Below are 23,705 nucleotides of genomic sequence, written 5' to 3'. Positions count from 1 at the left end.
CCCCTCTCAGCTTGAGCCCGTGACCCCTCGTGATCGTCACCTCCGACCTGGGAAAAAGCTTCCCACTGTTCACCCTTTCTATACCCTTCATAATCTTGTACACCTCTATTAGATCTCCCCTCATTCTCCGTCTTTCCAAGGAGAACAACCCCAGTCTACCCAATCTCTCCTCATACATCCTGGTAAACCTTCTCTGCACTCTCTCTAACGCCTCCACGTCCTTCTGGTAGTGCGGCGACCAGAACTGGACGCAGTACTCCAAATGTGGCCTAACCAGCGTTCTATACAGCTGCATCATCAGACTCCAGCTTTTATACTCTATACCCCGTCCTATAAAGGCAAGCATACCATATGCCTTCTTCACCACCTTCTCCACCTGTGTTGCCATCTTCAAGGATTTGTGGACTTGCACACCTAGGTCCCTCTGTGTTTCTATACTCCTGATGACTCTGCCATTTATTGTATAACTCCTCCCTACATTATTTCTTCCAAAATGCATCACTTCGCATTTATCCGGATTAAACTCCATCTGCCACCTCTCCGCCCAATTTTCCAGCCTATCTATATCCTGCTGTATTGCCCGACAATGCTCTTCGCTATCCGCAAGTCCAGCCATCTTCGTGTCATCCGCAAACTTGATGATTACACCAGTTACACCTTCTTCCAAATCATTTATATATATCACAAATAGCAGAGGTCCCAGTACAGAGCCCTGCGTTTGACAGGATTAGGAGACAAGACACCCAGTCCATGAAGAGTATATTATGGATTTTGATAGGGGCCGTAACAGGCTAATGAAATTTAATTCGGAGATTCCAGATGCAGTATTGGCTTTTAAATTGTTGGATTGTGCATATCTGTCGCAAATGGATACTCTTTTAGTAATGACTGCAATACAATTAAGGGAAAAGATCAAATGACAGCATCATTAAAAAGGTTTTTCGGGACACAATCATTTTCTGCCACCTTGTTCAATACAGACCGGAATCCATAACGCCCAGAGCAGAGGAGTCAATGGTGACTCAGCCGCGTGCCAGACCAAATGGTGCACGTAGGCCCTTAAACAGAGACAGTTACATTAATAACAGACCTAGTGTTGAAACCAGATATAGCCGATTTGGTAATGGGAAAAGAAGACGCACATGGGAAACTGATAAAAGACATTCAAATCAAAGAAATGCTAACGGGATTGCAAATCGCGGTTTCCAGTGCGATTTCCCCAGATCACTTCATAGTAAACTGCCCAAAAGAAAGAAATCATGTCTTTGAAACTACATGTGACACAGAATATGTAAAAACCCACAGTGACGAGGATAAGGAGCAGGAAGGCATTGTTCTGGCAGCAGATAAATTGAGTCCCATAATGAGTGTCCTGATGATAAGACTCTTTCCACTGTGTTGTTTTAGATAGTGGATGAACGTCCACTGTCTGCGGCCAAGATTGGCTAAATTGTTATTTAGGGTCTCTTGATGACAAAGACTGAAAGAAAGTGGAAGTACATGATATTTCCACCTGCTTTAGATTTGGAACTGACAACACTTTAACATCTTCTAAAAGGGTTATACTTCCCTGTAGGATTGCAGGAACTAGTTTATTTATAAGTACAGATGTAGTTTCCAATGATATACTTTTGTGATGAAGTGATGCAAATGACCATCGATTTGACACAGGATAAAGCTGTGGTGTTTGGGAAAACTGTGGACCTACATTTTACAAGATCTAGCTATTATTGTCTTCGCTTAAGCAAACCAAAATTATAGAATCATAGAATCATAGAAACCCTACAGTGCAGAAGGAGGCCATTCGGCCCATCGAGTCTGCACCGACCACAATCTCACCCATGCCCTACCCCCACATATTTACCCGCTAATCCCTCTAACCTACACATCCCAGGACTCTAAGGGGCAATTTTTAACCTGGCCAATCAACCTAACCCGCACATCTTTGGACTGTGGGAGGAAACCGGAGCACCCGGAGGAAACCCATGCAGACACGAGGAGAATGTGCAAACTCCACACAGACAGTGACCCGAGCCGGGAATCGAACCCGGGACCCTGGAGCTGTGAAGCAGCAGTGCTAACCACTTTGCTACCGTGCCAGTATCGGACCAAAGGATTCATGACACAGTATCCCTAACAGACAACAGCATGATGGGCAAAAAGATTATTCTGAAACTCCATAAACAGTTTGCTTATCCAGCACCACACAGACTGGGAGCACTGCTGCAGGATGCAGATGTGCTGGACAAAGGTTATAATGATCTCATAGAGCAAATATCAGCCCAGTGTGAAATTTGCATAAAATATAGGACACACCCACATCCAGTCGTAAGTCTACCATTAGCATGAGATTTCAATGATGTAGTGGCGATGGATCTAAAGATATGGGACAAGGGCAAAGGCACTATTGCACTTTGTGGACATGGCCACTCGGTTTAGCATATCCACGGTGACTTACAGCAAAGATAAAAAGACCATTATAAATTATGACCCACTGGATTGGAACAGGATTGAGGACACTGTCTAAATTTTTGACAATAGGGATGAATTCACAAATGATGAGTTTCAAGATGTGTGTGAAAATCTAAATATTGCAATAATGCACACTGCAGCAGAGAGCCCATTCAGCAATGACCTCTGTGAAAGGAATCACACAGTTATAGATTTGATTTGATTTATTATTGTCACATATATTAACATACAGTGAAAAATATTGTTTCTTGCAGTATTGTTTCTATACAGACAAAGCATACCGTTCATAGAGAAGGAAACGAGAGAGTGCAGAATGTTGTGTTATAGTCATAGCTAGGGTGTAGAGAAAGATCAACTTAATGCAAGGTAAGTCCATTCAAAAATCTGACAGCAGCAGGGAAGAAGCTGTCCTTGAGTCAGTTGGTACGTGACCTCAGACTTTTGTATCTTTTTCCCAAAGGAAAAAGGTGGAAGAGAGAATGTCCAGGGTGTGTGGGGTCCTTAATTATGCTGCTGCTTTGCTGAGGCAGTGGGAAGTGTAGACAGAGTCAATGGATGGGAGGCTGGCTTGCATGATGGATTGGGCTATATTCACGACCTTTTGTAGTTTCTTGCAGTCTTGGGCAGAGCAGGAACCATACCAAGCTATGATACAACTATGGTGCATCTGTAAAATTGGTGAGAGTCGTAGCTGACATGCCAAATTTCCTTAGTCTTCTGAGAAAGTAGAGGCATTGGTGGGCTTTCTTAACTATAGTGTCAGCATGGGGGGACCAGGACAGGTTGTTGGTGATATGGACACCTAAAGAAATTGAAGCTCTCGACCCTTTCTACTTCATCCCCATTGATGTAGACAGGGGCATGTTGTCCTTTACGCTTCCTGAAATCTCCTTCATTTTGTTGACGTTGAGGGAGAGATTATTGTTGCTGCACCAGTTCACCAGATTCTCTATCTCATTCCTGTACTCTGTCTCGTCATTGTTTGAGATCTGACCCACTACTGTGGTGTCATCAGCAAACTTGAAAATCGAATTGGAGGGAAATTTGGCCACACAGTCATAGGTGTATAAGGAGTATAGTGGGGGGCTGAGAACACAGTCTTGTGGGGCACCGGTGTTGAGGATGATCGTGCAGGAGGTGTTGTTGCCTATCCTTACTGATTGTGGTCTGTGAGTTAGGAAGTTCAGGATCCAGTCACACAGGGAGGTGCCGAGGCCCAGGCCACAGAGTTTGGAGATGAGTTTTGTGGGAATAATAGTGTTGAAGGCTCAGCTGTAGTCAATAAATAGGAGTCTGGCATTGGTGTCCTTGTTATCTAGGTGTTCCAGGGTTCAGTGCAGGGCCAGGGAAATGACGTCTGCTGTGGACCTGGTGCGGCGGTAGGCAAACTGTAGTGGATCCAGGTAGTCCGGGAGATTGGAATTGATTCGTGCCATGACTAACCTTTTGAAGCACTTCATAATGATGGATGTCAGAGCCACCGGCCGATAGTCATTAAGGCACGCTGCTTGGTTTTTCTTAGGTACTGGGATGATGGTCATCTTCTTGAAGCAGATAGGGACCTCAGATGACATGTTGCATAAAGTTTTGACGGATCAACCAGACTGCATTAGCACAGTAAGAAGTCTCACAACACCAGGTTAAAGTCCAACAGGTTTATTTGGTAGCACAAGCCACAAGCTTTCAGAGCGCTGCTCCTTCATCAGGTGAGTGGGAGTTCAGTTCACAAACAGGGCACATAAAGACACAAACTCAATTTACAAAATAATGGTTGGAATGCAAATCTTTACAGGTAATCAAGTCTTAAAGGTACAGACAATGAGAGTGGAGAGAGGGTTAAGCACAGGTTAAAGAGATGTGTATTATCTCCAGCCAGGACAGTTAGTGAGATTTTGCAAGCCCAGGCAAGTCGTGGGGGGGACCTGGTGCACATGTAAAATTCTTTACAGATGGTGGGGGTATAGTCCATACCAGTTGGTATACGGGAGGAATCCAAATTTGCCATCAGTATTAACAGATTTTCCTCCGGCACTAAAAGGGACAAGCATTAGTTTCATGTTTTCTGCACACTTAAACGCTATACGTGCAGGGAGAAAGGCCATCATTAAGATTGAGGTTTCAGAATGGATAAGACGAGCCCGAAGGAATCACATAAGACCATCGGGAGTATACTTTGAGAAAGGGGATGTGATCTACTACAAAGGAGAGGGCCTAAAAGAGTGGAAAGGACCCAGGAAAGTGATAGGGACAGATGGCAAGGTAGTTACACTGCAACACGGTAACCAGACAGTGCAAGCCCACTCTTCAAAAGTAGAGGGACCTGGTATGAATTTGGAGCATCTGAGCAAGATGTGGAAGTGCAGGAAGCACCTTGTACCTCGAACACGCATACCCTGAGCTACAATGAGGATCCGACAGCTATAGATCAGCTAAGTACCAGTGAAGCAGGGGATGAAACTGCTACTTCAAAAGTTCAGTTATCCAAAGTAGGCACAGTGGTATCATACATACCCAAAGGGTCAAGCGAGTGGAAGGATGCCATTATAATCAGGAGAGCCGGAAAAGCCTCAGGGAAGTATAGACACTGGCTCAACGTCCAAGGGTGAGGACAAGAAGCCAAAGCTTTAGATTGTAAAGTAACAATATCACTGTGCCACACCTCCCTGGGGGTTACCATTGACCAAAAACTGAACTGGACTAGCCACATAAATACCGTGGCTACCAGAGCAAGTCAAAGGCTGGGAATTCTATGGCGAGTAACTCACCTCCTGACTCCCCAAAGTCTGCCCCCTCAGTAACAGTATTGAACTCTCTCCCTAACAGCACAGTGGGTGTCCCTAAACATCAGGTTTGGAAGTGGCTGCTCACCATCACCTTCTTAAGGACAATTATGGATGGGCAATAAATGCTGGTCTAGCCAGAGACACCCACATTGGGACGGCATTCACTCCACCGGAGGATGGCATTTCGCTCCAACTGGCGGACGGCGTTCCGCTCCAACCGGCGGACGGCGTTCCGCTCCAAAGGGGGTACAGTATTCCATCCCAACAAGAGTACAGCCTGTTATAGAGAGACTGTATCCAAACCAGTCTGTTATAGATATAGAGAGAGAGACTATATCCAAATTTGTCTGTTATAGAGTCAGAGAGACTGTGTCCAAACCAGTCTCTTATAGAGAGCAAGAGACTGTGCCCAAACCAGCATTGTGGGTGCTGCACACTCTGCACTGGTGATCATCTTGGCAGCGATTGAACGAGTGGGGCTGGTGGTGAATGGGGTTGGTGATCGCCCAGGGAGGGCGGTGAATGTTTTGTTTTGTTTTGACCACTGAGCTTTTCATGAAGGGAGTCCAGCACTATTCAACTTCAGTGGATTACAAAACTTTGCACCAATGTCACACCAAGAAGACACCCCAGGGATTTCAATCACAGCTATGATTACAGAAAACTCTCATTCAAACTGCTCAGCTTGTGATATCAGGGCGCATGCGCAATAGCACCCTCTTGCAGTCATCAGCCAGTTTCCCAGTGTGAATAGACTCGGTCCACTCCCTCTACTGGCGAGAATCACACTTTGCCTCATTTCTTTTCCTAAGTGTCATACAATTTGATATTCTCTCTTGCTGAGAAACGGGTCTGAAACTCTCCCATTTTCACGCTCGTTCGACACTTAGAATTGTTTTGGTAAGATTGTTCTGACTGTGTTTAAGCAGTCTGTTATAGACACTCCTGGCCCACTGCACTGCTTGAGGAGGAGAAATCAGCGGGAGTCCTGCAGCAGGATTCGCGACCTGCGTCCAGTTGATTGCGACTCTCCCAGGCCATTCTTTTAACGTGCCAAAAAATCAGTGTGATATTCACATTTCAATATCATTAGCAAGTCTGGGATGGTATCTCCCGGGTTCGCTAAAGTCGCCCACCCCGCCCAGCCGCCTGTATCTACACAGTCAGTAAGGATCTGCCTGATGCACAGAGTCCTGGAGATTTATTTCACCCAGCTCGCCTGAATGATCGGCAGGAAAAACTCCCATGTTCCTGCCCATTGGGCACTTTCTTTTTGGAGAATCGCCCCCAGTGTCCAAACCAGTCTGTTATAGAGAGAGAGAGAGAGACTGTGTTCAAACACTGACACCATTTGAAAAGAACCTGTTTGGAAGTCAGTGGTTACAGATTGGAAAGCTTGCTGATGACACCGTTAATATTTGCAGGATTGTTGAGGTAAATATACTGTGGCCAAACGGGCCATCTAAAATGGCGATTTGTAAAGCACTCTGGGACAATTGGGCAAGAACTAAAATGACAGGCTGCAGCCTAAAAGACAGAGATAAACAGGCTGCAACCCTGATGAGTGAATACACAGGATATGGGTCATCTCCAGGACAAAAGAGACTTTCTGGTCAAACTGGGTTGTTTACCAGACATAAGGGCGCCGTAACCCGTTATTTGGGAGGGAGGTGTGAACCCTACGTGCCCCCAGCACCTGCAGACATGGCCGTTGGGGACACACCCAGAGATTGGTGTGGCAGCACCCGATTGGACTTTATCAATCAGGGTGATCAAGTCCTGATTGATTGATTGGCAATGGCCAAAAGGAGCGCAAAGCCCAATGGGGTATAAAGGATGCTGGGCAACCAAGAATCTCTCTCTCTCTCTCTGACCCCACAGACGAGCTACAACACCGGTGACCATCACCAGTGACAACCAGCATGAGGAGAGCCACCACACCCGAGAAGGAAGGAAGGCCAGAGCCAGAGTGCCAGACCAGCCCAAAGGACCAGACTACGCAGAGGACAACCAAGACCCAACGCACAGATAAAGGCCAATATCTGCTTGGGTACTTGCCAGTCACGCAAAGTTAAGTCAAGGTCTTGTATTGGACTTGAACTCTCGTATTTTCTGTAAAGATAACTTATTGTTGGTTGGGTGGGTGATTATTGATTGTGTGTCTTAAATAAATATTGGTTGCACTAACCAGACGTCTACTCGCAGTTATTTGTCCACCGTAGCTTTAGGATAGTGATGGAAAAGGATGAGTGGTGTCCCAAGGGTAAGGTGTTGGATTGGGGGAAGGCTAACTTTAGTGGGATCAGGCAGAAATTGGCAGCTCTTGATTGGGAGAGGCTGTTTGAGGGTAAATCCACATCTGGTATGTGGCAGTCTTTTAAGGAACAGTTGTTAGGGCTACAGGTCAAGCATGTGCCTGTAAAAAAGAAGGATAGGAAGGGTAGGATTAGAGAACCGTGGATAACCAGGGAAATTGAGGGACTGGTCAAAAAGAAAAGAGAGGCGTATGTTAGGTCCAAGCAGCTAAAAACGGAGGGAGCTCTGGAGGAGTACAAAGAAAGTAGGAAAGTACTCAAACGGGGAATTAGAAGAGCAAAAAGGGGTCACGAAATGTTCTTGGCAGACAGGATTAAGGAGAATCCCAAGGCATTTTATTCATACGTTAGGAACAAAAGGGTTGTTAGGGAAAATATCGGACCTCTCAGGGACAAAAGTGGGGCCTTATGCTTGGAGCCCAAAGAAGTAGGGGAGATCCTAAATGAATACTTTGTGTCGGTATTCACAAAGGAGAGGGATGTGTTGACTGGGAGTGTCTCGGAGGGGAGTGTTGAACCGTTGGAGAAAATCTCCATTACAAAGGAGGAAGTGTTAGGTTTGTTAGAGAATATAAAGACTGACAAATCCCCAGGGCCTGATGGAATCTATCCAAGGCTGCTCAGGGAGACGAGAGGTGAAATTGTTGGGCCTCTGACGCAAATCTTTGTCTCGTCACTGGACGCAGGTGAGGTCCCAGAGGATTGGAGGATAGCTAATGTGGTCCCGTTATTTAAGAAGGGTAGGAAGGATAACCCGGGTAATTATAGGCCGGTGAGCTTGACATCCGTGGTGGGGAAGTTGTTGGAGAAGATTCTTAGAGATAGGATGTATGCGCATTTAGAAAGGAATAAACTCATTAACGATAGTCAGCATGGTTTTGTGAGAGGGAGGTCATGCCTCACTAACCTGGTGGTGTTTTTTGAAGAAGTGACCAGAATGGTTGACGAAGGAAGGGCCGTGGATGTTGTCTATATGGACTTTAGTAAAGCGTTTGACAAAGTCCCTCATGGTAGGCTAGTGAAAAAGGTTGGATCTCATGGGATAAAGGGGGAGGTGGCTAGATGGGTGGAGAACTGGCTTGGTCATAGAAGACAGAGGGTGGTAGTGGAAGGGTCTTTTTCCGGCTGGAGGCCTGTGACTAGTGGTGTTCCGCAGGGCTCTGTATTGGGACCTCTGCTGTTTGTGATTTATATAAATGATCTGGAAGAAGGAGTAACTGGGGTGATCAGTAAGTTTGCGGACGCCACAAAACTGGCAGGACTTGCAGATAGTGAGGAACATTGTCAGAGGCTACAGAAGGATATAGATAAGCTGGAAATTTGGGCAAAGAAATGGCAGATGGAGTTCAATCCTGATAAATGCGAAATGATGCATTTTGGTGGGAATAATGTAGGGAGGAGCTACACGATAAATGGAAGAACCATAAAGGGTGTAGAGACGCAGAGGGACCTGGGTGTGCAAGTCCACAGATCTTTGAAGGTGACGTCACAGGTGGAGAAGGTGGTGAAGAAGGCATATGGCATGCTTGCCTTTATAGGACGGGGCATAGAGTATAAAAGTTGGGGTCTGATGTTGCAGATGTATAGAACGTTGGTTCGGCCGCATCTGGAATACTGCGTCCAGTTCTGGTCGCCACACTACCAGAAGGACGTGGAGGCTTTGGAGAGAGTACAGAGGAGGTTTACCAGGATGTTGCCTGGTATGGAGGGGCTTGGTTATGAGGAGAGATTGGGGAAACTGGGGTTGTTCTCCTTGGAAAGACGGAGGATGAGGGGAGACTTAATAGAGGTGTATAAAATTATGAAAGGCATAGATAGGGTAAACGGTGGGAAGCTTTTCCCCGGGTCGGTGGTGACGTTCACGAGGGGTCATAGGTTCAAGGTGAAGGGGGGGAGGTTTAACACAGATATCAGAAGGGCATATTTTACACAGAGGGTCGTGGGGGCCTGGAATGTGTTGCCGGGCAAGGTGGTGGAGGCGGACACACTGGGAACGTTTAAGACTTATCTAGACAGCTATATGAACGGAGTGGGAATGGAGGGATACAAAAGAGTGGTCTAGTTTGGACTAGGGAGTGGCGCGGGCTAATTGTTCTTTGTTTCTCGTTTCAAGGCTTCATTCTATGATCATCTTGCTGGTGCCAGTACAGAGCGAGACTGCGGATAGTTGGGAACCTGTCTCGGGGGCAGGGAATTCAGATGGTGTTCGTAAAGCAGAAGTGGAAATGAATAGGGTTGGGAAGCATTTTCTGATCAGGGCCAGTGTGATCTCCTGGACTCGTTTCGATTGCCTCAGGGGGTCGGAGAGGAATTTCCCAGATTTTTTTTCCCCATATTGGCCCTGGGGTTTTCACTCTGGGTTTTCGCCTCTCCCTGGAGATCACATGGTCTGGAATGGCGGGGTGGGGGTGGGTTAATAGGTTGTGATGAACAAAGCATCGTAGCTGTGAGGGACAGCTCGGTGGATAGGATATTAGGATGTAGATAGGCTGAAAAATTGGGCGGGGATCCTGGATTCAGGATTCAATCCTGGACCGGGGAGCGGCGCGGGCTTGGAGGGCCGAAGGGCCTGTTCCTGTGCTGTATTGTTCTTTGTTCTTTGTATAAGGATTAAAACAGACTGCGGCAGGCACAACAATACCAATTCATCTTTACCTGAAAATAGCTCCCAATGTATGTTTCCACCCAAATGGGAAATGTGGTCGGAACTGCAGAGTTCTCATTCCCGAAACTGCACCCACAGCCCTTGTCAGAGAGAGAAGCTATCATTGCAGATACTCACGTACAACAGCAATAAAACTGGTTTTATCCAGGAGAATCCATAATCCAAATCCGAGAATAACAGCGCCCAGAATCTGTAAAATCAGCACACCAGCCAATTAGTCCAGAAGGGAAAGAAATAAAATCATTAGCCCATAACGTGCGACCAGCGCTGGAAAGCTGTGGGCTGCTAGATATAAAAAAACATTTTGCACACTAATCTAACTTGAAAAATAGTGCCCAAACTCCCAATGGGAGCAGCAGCTTTCAGCCGAACCATCTCCGCAGGCCCCAGCGCGATGCAGAAGGATCCTAACTACACCCACTTATGACACGGCCTGACTGAGAACACACATTAAGGTCAGGCTTGGAAATAGCAGTTTTACTCTGAAAACAGAGAAGGATTTTCCTGCTGTTATTAAAGGTATGTTGAAGCTTTTTTAAAAAAAGTTGCTATTCATTTAAAGTAGCTATTGTTATTGGCTCACTTAAAATGTATTTTTATGATTGAAGATGAGTTATTTAATATATAAATGCACATATATTGTGTTATTTGTTCTAAATTTGTGAAACTACTATTTAAACCTGCATTATATTATTATATACCTTTACTTGTGGCATGTTTATAAGTGTTGGTATGTTTTAATTTTGAATATGGAACTGAAAATTTGATTGGGAAGGTGAGAGGTCAGAATATCTCGGACCATGAGTTGGATTCCTGCAAGAGGCTCAGGAAATTAGGGTTCACATTCTGGGCTGTGGAAAATGGAAATGTTTATCTTTAGTATTCTTCTGCCTTGCTAACTTCATTGAAAATTCTCCTGTTTAACTGTTCTGCATGTTTCAATAAAGCACTTGTATGATTTCAGATTTAATTGTTTTGTTTCAATAAAGCATTAGTAAAATTTTGCAGTTTAATGGAAAACAATTAACAAAAATAATGTTATAAATATAAAACTTTAGTAACACGTAAACACTTAACTAAACATTTTACTTTAGCAGCTGCACAATGCATTTTGTTTAATTGCCCCAATTTTTCAAATTTCTAACAAAATATATTTTTCTCTAATACAATGTTCAACAAAATATTTTTATACATTAACAACAATTCTGGGAGAGGGGCTGAAGAGGGGGGAGGGGTTGGAGAAGGGAGGGTAGGGATGGGGAGGGGATGGAGAGGATGGGGGAGGGGGTGGAGAGGAGGGGGGAGGGAGTGGAGAGGAGGGGGAAGGGGGTGGAGAGGAGGGGAGGGGGTGGTGATGGAGAGGAGGGGGGAGGCAGTGGAGAGGAGGGGGAGGAGGAGGGGGAGGGGTTGGCGAGGAGGGGGAGGGGTTGGCGAGGAGGGGGTGGAGAGGAGGAGGGGGTGGAAAGGAGAGGGGAGGGGGTGGTGATGGAGGCTGTGGAGAGGAGGGGGAGGAGAGGAGGGGTTGGTGAGGAGGGGGAGGGTTGGCGAGGAGGGGTTTTACATGTAGCCTGACTCTTCTGCGCCTAAGTCGACGCCTCAAAAAGAACTTCAGTTAAAAAGCTGCGCTAAAAGTGTAATGACTCCAGAGTTTCAATCTGCACTGGATTCTGCTTATTCTGGATACCTGTCAGACAGATAGTTCATATCAGAGACAGGAGGATTGCATGTGTCATCTTCAGCAATACTTTCCTAAAGCATTTGAACTGGCCAAGTTGCATAAGGATCAACGCTGCATCCGGGAGACTCTTAACATAGGATTAAATACTAGCTAAAAATATAGCAAAATGCAAGTGGACAGACACTAACCTTGTATAGGTCAACATACTTTTTTACTGGAATTAATTGTCATGATAAAGTTGTAAAATTAAAAAATCTCTTTTACTTTGTGTACGTTACATACATGTTAAACATCTTTTTAAAACATTTACAAAAAAAATTAACCCACCCAAAAAATGTCTGCTGCCTCTCCTCTCTGCGGCTAAACCAAAAAATAAGAGTGCAAAATAAATAGGGGCAAAAACTCACCTATCCCCAGCGCAAGTGGCAGAGGTTCAGGTGAGATTGCAGCTCAGCAATTCCACACAGGCAACGTTCTGAACCCAAACCACAGCTTCAAACTTGGCGCTCTTTCAGCGCACATGTGCGTACGCCAGGACTTCCATGTTGTCCCGACTTGGATGTGCGGGGCACAATCAGGTTAAGTCGGCATTTGGCCACGGTTTCAACTTGGGGGATGATAAGGAAGAGGGGCTGATTAAAAAAGCTCTTCCCTGGTCTGGCTCTCTCCAGAAAAGGTTCAGCGAGAGACTGGCAGTTATCCATATGAACATACAAATTAGGAGCAGTGCATCTTGTAGACGATACACGCTGCTGCTACTGTTCGTTGGCAGTGGAGGGAGTGAATGTTTGTAGATGTGGTGCCAATCAATGGTTGCTTTGTCCTGGATGGTGTCAAGATTCTTGAGTGTTGTTGGAGCTGCACTCATTCAGGCAATCCCAACTTCTGTCTTGTAGATGGTAGGTAGGCTTTGGGGAGTCAGGATGTGAGTTACTCACTGCAGGATTCCTAGACTTTGATCTGCTCTGGTAGTGCCGTGGTTCCCCGTGGACGGCAAGAAGAGTTCATCAATCAGAGTAGAGAGTCTGAGTCTTGATCTTCCAGGCAGCAAGGCTTTATTAGCTAATACATTTCAATAAAGCCGGGATTTCCAGATGAATCCAAAAAACCAGTGCTCTGACAGTCCTTTTTATCCACATTTAGCTTCATATTTCATCATTCTTATCTTACAGTCAAGGTTTTTTTGTTGCAGACCCCAAGGCCACTTTTCGTTAGCCACCATGGTTTACTAGACCTACGTTATCTGCCTTCTTTCTGATTGGTCACTAATGAATGTGCTATGATATCATTGTGGTTACATCTTGCCTTCTTATCTGAAGTTTATTGTCTAATCAGCCAAGGTTGTTGTTTGTTCAACCATTGTAAGGCATCCTGCTATGCCAAGTCTTTTTTCCCGTTGTCTGACTTTCTCACGTTTATTTAAGAAATTACTTTCAGCTTCTTTGTTTAACTGGAGTGAGAGTGGGGGAGAGAGTCTTAGCAGGAGTGCTGAGAGTAAGCTAAGAAGTGATTTAATTATTCATTTATTCATTTAAGGGTATTCCTAGTATATTTCGCGGGCTTTTTTCAGGGTTTTGAATTGAGGAAGTGAGGTCAGCTGAAGGGGATTCTGGGAGGTTGAGTCTTAGTATAAAAGGCAGTTACTTGGGGGGTTCGTCGGGAGCATAAAAAGCCGTCTGCACTATACAGCGGGCAGCGTCGGGAGCGGGCAGTGGAGTGAGAGGGGAGCAGAGTGTGCATTATAAGGGCTTTGGCTCACAGGGCTTGGGCTAAAAGGGCAAGGCAAGGCTAGTTATTTTTTACCCAACCCTATAAAGGATAAGGGCAGGTATGAGTGATCGGCCAGTTCAGTGCTTCCGATGTGGGATGTGGGAGTTTCTGCAAACACCGAGCTTCCCAGAGGTTCACATATGTGCCAGGTGCGTGGAACTGCAGCTCTTGAGAGACCGTGTTAGGGAACTGGAGCTGCAGATCGCTGACCTTAGCCTAATCAGGGAAAATGGGAGAAAAATTGACAGCAGTTATAGGCAACTAGTTACACCGGGGCATCGGGAGAATGACACGTGGGTCACAGTTAGGAGGAGTAAAGGGTAGAAGGGTAAAGTACAAGGGAGGTCTCCAGAGGTGTCTCAAAATAGGAAGGGCTTGGTGACAGGTGTGAGAGGGGAGGGGAGTGGACAGTTAAAAGAAGGGTCACCTGTGGTTGTCCCACTCCAAAACAGGTACATTGTTTTAGATAGTGTGGAGGAGTGTGCCTCTCCAGGGGTAAGACACAGTGACCAGGTCACTGGCACACAGTCAGGCTCTGTGGCCCGGAAAGGGAAGAGAGGGGTTAGGAGAGCGATAGTGGTGGGGGATGCGTCAGTTAGAGGGACAGACAGGCGATTCTGTGGGGGCGAACGGGACTCCAGGATGGTAGTCTGCCTACCTGGTGCTGGGGTCACGGATGTCTCCGAGCGGATAGGAGGCATTTTAAAAGGGGAAGATAAAGAAACGGATGTCATTATACACATTGGTGGAAATGACGTAGATAGGAAGAGTAGGGGGGTCCTAAGGGAGCAATTCAGGGAGTTGGGAAATAGGTTAAAAAGTAGGGTCACTAGGGTGGCCATCTCTGGGCTGCTCCCAATGCCTCGTGCCAGTGAGGATAAGAATAGGGAGTTGGTTCAAATGAATGCCTGGCTAAAGGACTGGTCCAGGAGGGAGGGCTTTATTTTCATAGACCAATGGGAGGTTTTCAGGAGAGGATGGCACCTGTACAAGAGGGAGGGGTCACAACTAAGTTGGAAGGGCACAAATATCCTGGCTGGGAGCTTTGTTAATGCAGTTCGGGGGGGTTTAAACTAGTATGGCAGGGGGGTGGGGATCAAACTATTAGGTCTATAAGTGTGGTGGCTGGGGACGAGCTTGGGGCTGGGACAAGGCTGGCAAAGAAGAAGAGCACTCTGGGGGAGGACGACCTCACTGAGCCTGGGGGTCTGGAGTGCTTATACTTCAATGCAAGGAGCGTAGCAGGTAAAACAGACGAACTTGGGGCCTTAATGCACACGAGGAATTTGGATGTGGTTGCGGTGACGGAGACTTGGTTGAAAGAGGGACAGGACTGGCAGCTGAATATTCCAGGGTACAAGTGTTTTAGGCGAGACAGAGGAGGGGCCAAAAGAGGTGGGGGAGTAGCGGTATTGGTTGGAGAGCATATTACAGCGGTGCAGAGGGAGGACAATTCGGAGGAGTCGTGTAGCGAGTCACTCTGGGTGGAGCTTAGAAACAGGAAAGGCGCAGTCACTATGTTGGGGGTGTACTACAGGCCCCCCAACAGCCCAAGGGAAGTGGAAGAATGGATATGTCAGGAGATACTGGATAGGTGCAGGAAATATAGGGTTGTTGTAGTGGGAGACTTCAATTTCCCTGGTATAGACTGGAAATCGCTGAGGGCAGGGACTCTGGATGGTGAGGCATTTGTAAAATGTGTACAGGAGGGTTCGTTGGAACAATATGTGGACAGCCCAACTAGAGAGGGGGCTATACTGGACCTGGTGCTGGGGAATGAGCCCGGTCAGGTCTTCAAAGTTTTGGTCGGGGAACATGTGGCAAATAGTGACCACAATTCTGTTAGCTTTAGGATAGTGATGGAAAAGGAAGAGTGGTGTCCCAAGGGTAAGGTGTTGGATTGGGGGAAGGCTAACTTTATTGGGATCAGGCAGAAATTGGCAGCTCTTGATTGGGAGAGGCTGTTTGAGGGTAAATCCACATCTGGTATGTGGCAGTCTTTTAAGGAACGGTTGTTAGGGCTACAGGACAAGCATGTGCCTGTAAAAAAGAAGGATAGGAAGGGTAGGATTAGAGAACCGTGGATAACCAGGGAAATTGAGGGACTGGTCAAAAGGAAAAGAGAGGCGTATGTTAGGTCCAAGCAGCTAAAAACGGAAGGAGCTCTGGAGGAGTATAATGAAAGTAGGAAAATACTCAAACGGGGAATTAGAAGAGCAAAAAGGGGTCACGAAATGTTCTTGGCAGACAGGATTAAGGAGAATCCCAAGGCATTTTATTCATACGTTAGGAACAAAAGGGTTGTAAGGGAAAAAATCGGACCTCTCAGGGACAAAAGTGGGGACTTATGCTTGGAGCCCAAAGAGGTAGGGGAGATCCTAAATGAATACTTTGCGTCGGTATTCACTAAGGAGAGGGATGTGTTGACTGGGAGTGTCTCGGAGGGGAGTGTTGAACCGTTGGAGAAAATCTCCATTACAAAGGAGGAAGTGTTAGGTTTGTTAGAGAATATAAAGACTGACAAATCCCCAGGGCCTGATGGAATCTATCCAAGGCTGCTCAGGGAGACGAGAGGTGAAATCGTTGGGCCTCTGACGCAAATCTTTGTCTCGTCACTGGACACAGGTGAGGTCCCAGAGGATTGGAGGATAGCCAATGTGGTCCCGTTATTTAAGAAGGGTAGGAAGGATAACCCGGGTAATTATAGGCCGGTGAGCTTGACGTCCGTGGTGGGGAAGTTGTTGGAGAAGATTCTTAAAGATAGGATGTATGCGCATTTAGAAAGGAATAAACTCATTAACGATAGTCAACATGGTTTTGTGAGAGGGAGGTCATGCCTCACGAACCTGGTGGTGTTTTTTGAAGAAGTGACCAAAATGGTTGACGAAGGAAGGGCCGTGGATGTTGTCTATATGGACTTTAGTAAAGCGTTTGACAAAGTCCCTCATGGTAGGCTAGTGAAAAAGGTTGGATCCCATGGGATAAAGGGGGAGGTGGCTAGATGGGTGGAGAACTGGCTTGGTCATAGAAGACAGAGGGTGGTAGTGGAAGGGTCTTTTTCCGGCTGGAGGCCTGTGACTAGTGGTGTACCGCAGGGCTCTGTATTGGGACCTCTGCTGTTTGTGATTTATATAAATGATCTGGAAGAAGGAGTAACTGGGGTGATCAGTAAGTTTGCGGACGACACAAAACTGGCAGGACTTGCAGATAGTGAGGAACATTGTCAGAGGCTACAGAAGGATATAGATAGGCTGGAAATTTGGGCAAGGAAATGGCAGATGGAGTTCAATCCTGATAAATGCGAAGTGATGCATTTTGGTGGGAATAATGTAGGGAGGAGCTACACGATAAATGGAAGAACCATAAAGGGTGTAGAGACGCAGAGGGACCTGGGTGTGCAAGTCCACAGATCTTTGAAGGTGACGTCACAGGTGGAGAAGGTGGTGAAGAAGGCATATGGCATGCTTGCCTTTATAGGACGGGGCATAGAGTATAAAAGTTGGGGTCTGATGTTGCAAATGTATAGAACGTTGGTTCGGCCGCATTTGGAATACTGCGTCCAGTTCTGGTCGCCACACTACCAGAAGGACGTGGAGGCTTTGGAGAGAGTACAGAGGAGGTTTACCAGGATGTTGCCTGGTATGGAGGGGCTTGGTTATGAGGAGAGATTGGGGAAACTGGGGTTGTTCTCCTTGGAAAGACGGAGGATGAGGGGAGACTTAATAGAGGTGTATAAAATTATGAAAGGCATAGATAGGGTGAACGGTGGGAAGCTTTTCCCCGGGTCGGTGGTGACGTTCACGAGGGGTCATAGGTTCAAGGTGAAGGGGGGGAGGATTAACACAGATATCAGAAGGACATATTTCACACAGAGGGTCGTGGGGGCCTGGAATGTGTTGCCGGGCAAGGTGGTGGAGGCGGACACACTGGGAACGTTTAAGACTTATCTAGACAGCTATATGAACGGAGTGGGAATGGAGGGATACAAAAGAGTGGTCTAGTTTGGACCAGGGAGCGGCGCGGGCTAATTGTTCCTGGTTTCTCGTTTCAAGCCTTCATTCGACGATCATCTTGCTGGTGCCAGTACAGAGTGAGACTGCGGATAGTTGGGAACCTGTCTCGGGGGCAGGGAATTCATATGGTGTTCGTGGAAGTGGAAATGACTAGGGTTGGGAAGCATTTTCCGATCGGGGCCATTGTGATCTCCTGGACTCGTTTCGATCGCCTCAGGGGGTCGGAGAGGAATTTCCCAGATTTTTTTTTCCCCATATTGGCCCTGGGGTTTTTCACTCTGGGTTTTCGCCTCTCCCTGGAGATCACATGGTCTGGAATGGGGGGGTGGGGGTAAGTTAATAGATTGTAATGAACAAAGCATCATAGCTGTGAGGGACAGCTCGGTGGATAGGATATTGGTATGTAGATAGGCTGGAAAATTGGGCGGGGATCCTGGATTCAGGATTCAATCCTGGACCGGGGAGCGGCGCGGGCTTGGAGGGCTGAAGGGCCTGTTCCTGTGCTGTATTGTTCTTTGTTCTTTGTTCTTCTGTGTGTTTGCTTGACTTCTTTTAGCCTTTATGTTCATTTATGTGAGTATCCATGTGTACTGACCTGGTAAGGTATTGTGCACTTAAAAGGGTACAAGTGTATGCTTAATAAGATATGTGATGATATATGAGAGCTTCTTAAGTAGTGATTATCTCTTCTATGTTAATTATTATCTCCTACTTGTCCTAATAATTATTCCTTCCAATATATGTTGTCTTAATGATTATCCCTTACAGTAGCCACAGTATTTATATGGCTAGTCCAGTTTAGTTTCTGGTCAATGGTAACCCCCAGGATGTTGATAGTGGGGGATTCAGTGATAGTAATGCCATTGAATGTCAAGGGGCATTGATTAGATCCTCTCTTGTTACTTGCCACTTGTCAGCCCAAGCCTGGATATTGTCCAGGTTTTGCTGCATTTGGACATGGACTGCTTCAGTATCTGAGGAGTCACGAATGGTGCTGAACATTGTGCAATCATCAGAAAATATCCCCAATTCTGACCTTATGATGGAACGAAGGTCACTGATGAAGCAGTTGAAGATGGCTGGGCCGAGGACACTACCCTGAGGGACAACTGCAGAGATGTCCTGGAGCTGAGATGATTGACCTCCACAACCATCTTCCTATGTAGCAGGTATGACTCCAACAGGTGGAGAATTTTCCCCCTGATTCCCATTGACTCCAGTTTTGCTCGGGCTTCTTGATGCCACACTCGGTCAAATGCTGTCTTGATGTCAAGGGCTGTCACTCTCACCTCATCTCGCAATAAACAATGACATTCTATTAGCTTTCCTAATTACTTGCTGTATCTGGATACTAGCCTTTTGTGATTCACACTCAGATCCCTCTGCATCTCAGAGCTCTACAATCTCCCACCATTTAATTAGTATGCTTTTTATTTTTCCTGCTAAAATGGACAAGCTCACATTTGTCCACATAATACTCCGTTTGCCAGATTTTTGCCCACTCACGTAACCTATCTATATCCCCTTGTGGCCTCCTTGTGTCCTCTTCAGAATTTTCCTACCTATCTTTGTGTCGTCAACAAATTTAGCACCCATACTTTCTGTCCCTTTGTCCAAATCGTTTGTACAAATTGTCAAAGGTTGAGGCCCAGAAGTAATCCCTGAGGCACCCCACTTGTCACATAGTGCCAAACAGAAAATGACCAATCTATGCCTACTCTCGGATACTGGTTAGCTAGCCAAACTTCTATCCATGCCAGTAAGTTACCCCCTATACCATATGTTTCTCTTTACTGCAATAAGCTTTGATGTGGCACCTTATAAAATATCTTCTGGAAAACTAAGTAGCCTATATCCACTAGTTACCCCTTATCTGCAGCACATCTTATTTCTTCACAGAACACCGATAAATTGGTTAAAGATGGATTCTCTCTCACAAAACCATGTTGACTCTGCCTTATTCCCTTGATTTTTCCAAGTGCTCTGCTATAACTATACCCACAGACTCAGTGAGGAGCTGCCTGTACCTCCACAATCAGTGAGGAGCTGCCTGTACCTCCACAGTCAGTACGGAGCCGCCTGTACCTCCGCAGTCAGTGCGGAGGCGCCTGTACCTCCGCAGTCAGTGCGGAGCCGCCTGTATCTCCGCAGTCAGTGGGGAGCCGCCTGTATCTCCGCAGTCAGTGGGGAGCCGCCTGTATCTCCGCAGTCAGTGGGGAGCCGCCTGTATCTCCGCAGTCAGTGCGGAGCCACCTGTATCTCCGCAGTCAGTGCGGAGCCGCCTGTATCTCCGCAGTCAGTGAGGAGCCGCCTGTATCTCCGCAGTCAGTGAGGAGCCGTCTGTACCTCCGCAGACAGTGAGGAGCTGCCTGTAAATCCATAGAATCAGTGAGGAGACTCCTGTATCTCCATAGAGTCAGTGTGGAGCCGCCTGTACCTCCGCAGTCAGTGCCGAGACGCCTGTACCTCCGCAGTCAGTGGGGAGCCGCCTGTATCTCCGCCCTCAGTGAGGAGCCGCCTGTACCTCCGCAGTCAGTGAGGAGCCGCCTGTACCTCCACAGTCAGTGCAGAGCTGCCTGTACCTCCACAGTCAGTGCAGAGCTGCCTGTCCCTCCACAGTCAGTGCGGAGCCGCCTGTACCTCCGCAGTCAGTGCAGAGCTGCCTGTACCTCCGCAGTCAGTGCGGAGCCGCCTGTACCTCCGCAGTCAGTGCGGAGCCGCCTGTACCTCCGCAGTCAGTGCGGAGCCGCCTGTACCTCCGCAGTCAGTGCGGAGCCGCCTGTACCTCCGCAGTCAGTGCGGAGCCGCCTGTACCTCCGCCGTCAGTGCGGAGCCATCTGCAAATCCATAGAGTCAGTGAGGAGACTCCTGCACGTCCAGAGCCGGCGCGGGGCCGCCCGCACCTCCACAGCCGGCCTGGAGACGCCTGTACCTCCACAGTTTGTGTGGAACTGCCCGTATCTCCACAATCAGTGAGGCGCTGCCTGTATCTCCACAATCAGTGAGGCGCTGCCTGTACCTCCACAATCAGTGAGGCGCTGCCTGTACCTCCACAGTCAGTGTGGAGCTGCTTGTACCTCCACAGTCAGTGTGGAGCTGCTTGTATCTCCACAGTCAGTGTGGAGCTTCTTGTATCTCCACAGTCAGTGTGGAGCTGCTTGTATCTCCACAGAGTGGGAGCAGTACCAATCTGTTGGATGGTGTTTATTTCTGTGGTTCCATGTTCTCCCTCTCTGGGTTATCTACTATCGATCCACAAACCCCATTCTCTACATCTTTCTCTTTACCAGCTGTGTGCACCATTTGGAACTGACAATCCTTGCATTGCCTTCCCTTGCTGTTGAGTGCTTCCAGTTCACTCTCAAAGTTAATGATTTTCAGCTAAGATGATTCTAAACAGAATTGCGTGCGATGTGTTTGTTCAGGATCGTTTCACTGTCCACGAAACCTCACAAACTGCAGTCCAGGGGCACAACCCTTCCAACCATATTCAGTCAAATTGTTAATATTCTGAATATTGAGTTTCAGTTTGGTTTTTTTTTGTTCATTTTCTATACACTCGCTTTCACTGGGCAATGTAATGCTGGACTGGAATGTTAACCATGTACAACCTCAAGCATCCTACCTCAGGCCAAAGCATCACCTTCGCCTCAGTGTCAATGCCCCCCTCAGACCAACGCCCCCCAGAGGCTAACACTTCTTCAGGGCCAACGCCTCCTCAGTGCCAACACCCCCCTCAGTACCAACCTGCCTCAGGGCCAACGCCCCCTCATGTGCCAACACCCCCTCGGTGCCAGCACCCTATTTGGACCATTGGAATTTGATTGAAGTTGTGTCTACATAAACAGTGCGGATTGTACATCAGCTGGACACTGGGAACACTGCAAACTCTTTTCCTTTCAGTAAGCATGGTACTCAGCACCTTCCCCTCTTCCCCTGGCCTGAGCAATATATATATAGGACGGGATTTTACAGCCTTGCTCGGGTGAGACCGAAAATTGCTGCCCGACGTCAACAGAAACTTCCGTTGTCGGACCTGCACCCTCACCGATTCCGTGGCGGGCAAGGTGGTAGAGTTCCGGCTCCAGACTCCAGCTGCAAACCTGGAGCCCAGCTGGCTATGGTTTTCTGCAGGGAGGAGAAGATTTGACTAAAAGATGTCCACCGAGTCTCAGAACGTGCCAAGGATCCGGAAAACCCAAGGATTGGTTAATTTAACAAATGATAATGTGGTCCGAATTATCAGCTGTTTAGATCGATACCAGAGGAACAAATATTATACTTACAAAAAAGAGCAGGTTGAAGAGGAATAGGAAATACTTGGTGGCTTTAATACAGCCTCCTCCCATGTTTTCCTAGTGATCTGTGTGACGAAAAAAATAGAAACTTATTTCAGACTGGTATCAATCACTTCCAAATCATACAGATAATGATTAAATTATAATGTAATAAAACTAAAATCAGCAGTCTCCTTAACTGCTACGATGAACAATACTTCATTTTAAGTAAAACACGAGGTTTAACCCCAAGGCTGCAATCGAACATTACCCCCAGGACTGGGATTGACCTTTAACCCCAGGGGACTGGAATTGACCTTTACCCCCCAGGGCTGGGGTCGACCTTTACCCCCCAGGGCTGGGGTCGACCTTTACCCCCCAGGGCTGGGGTCGACCTTTACCCCCCAGGGCTGGGGTCGACCTTTACCCCCCAGGGCTGGGGTCGACCTTTACCCCCCAGGGCTGGGGTCGACCTCCGCCCCCTGGGCTGGGGTCGACCTCCGCCCCCTGGGCTGGGGTCGACCTCCGCCCCCTGGGCTGGGGTCGACCTCCGCCCCCTGGGCTGGGGTCGACCTCCGCCCCCCGCCCCCTGGGCTGGGGTCGACCTCCGCCCCCCGCCCCCTGGGCTGGGGTCGACCTCCGCCCCCCGCCCCCTGGGCTGGGGTCGACCTTCGCCCCCTGGGCTGGGGTCGACCTCCGCCCCCTGGGCGGGGGTCGACCTCCGCCCCCTGGGCTGGGGTCGACCTCCGCCCCCTGGGCTGGGGTCGACCTCCGCCCCCTGGGCTGGGGTCGACCTCCGCCCCCTGGGCTGGGGTCGACCTCCGCCCCCTGGGCTGGGGTCGACCTCCGCCCCCTGGGCTGGGGTCGACCTCCGCCCCCTGGGCTGGGGTCGACCTCCGCCCCCTGGGCTGGGGTCGACCTCCGCCCCCTGGGCTGGGGTCGACCTCCGCCCCCTGGGCTGGGGTCGACCTCCGCCCCCTGGGCTGGGGTCGACCTCCGCCCCCTGGGCTGGGGTCGACCTCCGCCCCCTGGGCTGGGGTCGACCTCCGCCCCCTGGGCTGGGGTCGACCTCCGCCCCCTGGGCTGGGGTCGACCTCCGCCCCCTGGGCTGGGGTCGACCTCCGCCCCCTGGGCTGGGGTCGACCTCCGCCCCCTGGGCTGGGGTCGACCTCCGCCCCCTGGGCTGGGGTCGACCTCCGCCCCCTGGGCTGGGGTCGACCTCCGCCCCCTGGGCTGGGGTCGACCTCCGCCCCCTGGGCTGGGGTCGACCTCCGCCCCCTGGGCTGGGGTCGACCTCCGCCCCTGAGCTGGGGTCGACCTCCGCCCCCTGGGCTGGGGTCGACCTCCGCCCCCTGGGCTGGGGTCGACCTCCGCCCCCTGGGCTGGGGTCGACCTCCGCCCCCTGGGCTGGGGTCGACCTCCGCCCCCTGGGCTGGGGTCGACCTCCGCCCCCTGGGCTGGGGTCGACCTCCGCCCCCTGGGCTGGGGTCGACCTCCGCCCCCTGGGCTGGGGTCGACCTCCGCCCCCTGGGCTGGGGTCGACCTCCGCCCCCTGGGCTGGGGTCGACCTCCGCCCCCTGGGCTGGGGTCGACCTCCGCCCCCTGGGCTGGGGTCGACCTCCGCCCCCTGGGCTGGGGTCGACCTCCGCCCCCTGGGCTGGGGTCGACCTCCGCCCCCTGGGCTGGGGTCGACCTCCGCCCCCTGGGCTGGGGTCGACCTCCGCCCCCTGGG

General features: G+C 48.9%; 1 protein-coding gene across 2 annotated transcripts in view; it reads right to left on the bottom strand.

Moving 5' to 3' along the window:
* The window catches only part of cd82b (CD82 molecule b), a 60,319-nt gene that overhangs the window by 20,343 nt on the left and 16,271 nt on the right, over positions 1–23,705 (bottom strand). For both annotated transcript variants that reach the window (XM_078220373.1, XM_078220374.1), the window contains exons 2-3: positions 21,983–22,059; positions 10,353–10,425 (exon numbers count right to left, since the gene is read on the bottom strand). In XM_078220373.1, coding sequence (XP_078076499.1) covers positions 10,353–10,425; positions 21,983–22,045 — 136 coding nt within the window. In that variant the 5' untranslated portion in view covers positions 22,046–22,059. The remainder of the gene's footprint in view (positions 1–10,352; positions 10,426–21,982; positions 22,060–23,705) is intronic.

This window comes from Mustelus asterias, chromosome 9 (genome assembly GCF_964213995.1).
Source record: "Mustelus asterias chromosome 9, sMusAst1.hap1.1, whole genome shotgun sequence".
NCBI classification, from domain to species: domain Eukaryota; kingdom Metazoa; phylum Chordata; class Chondrichthyes; order Carcharhiniformes; family Triakidae; genus Mustelus; species Mustelus asterias.
The sequence above is the reverse complement of the archived record's forward strand: the minus strand, read 5'-3'. Positions and strand labels throughout refer to the sequence as shown.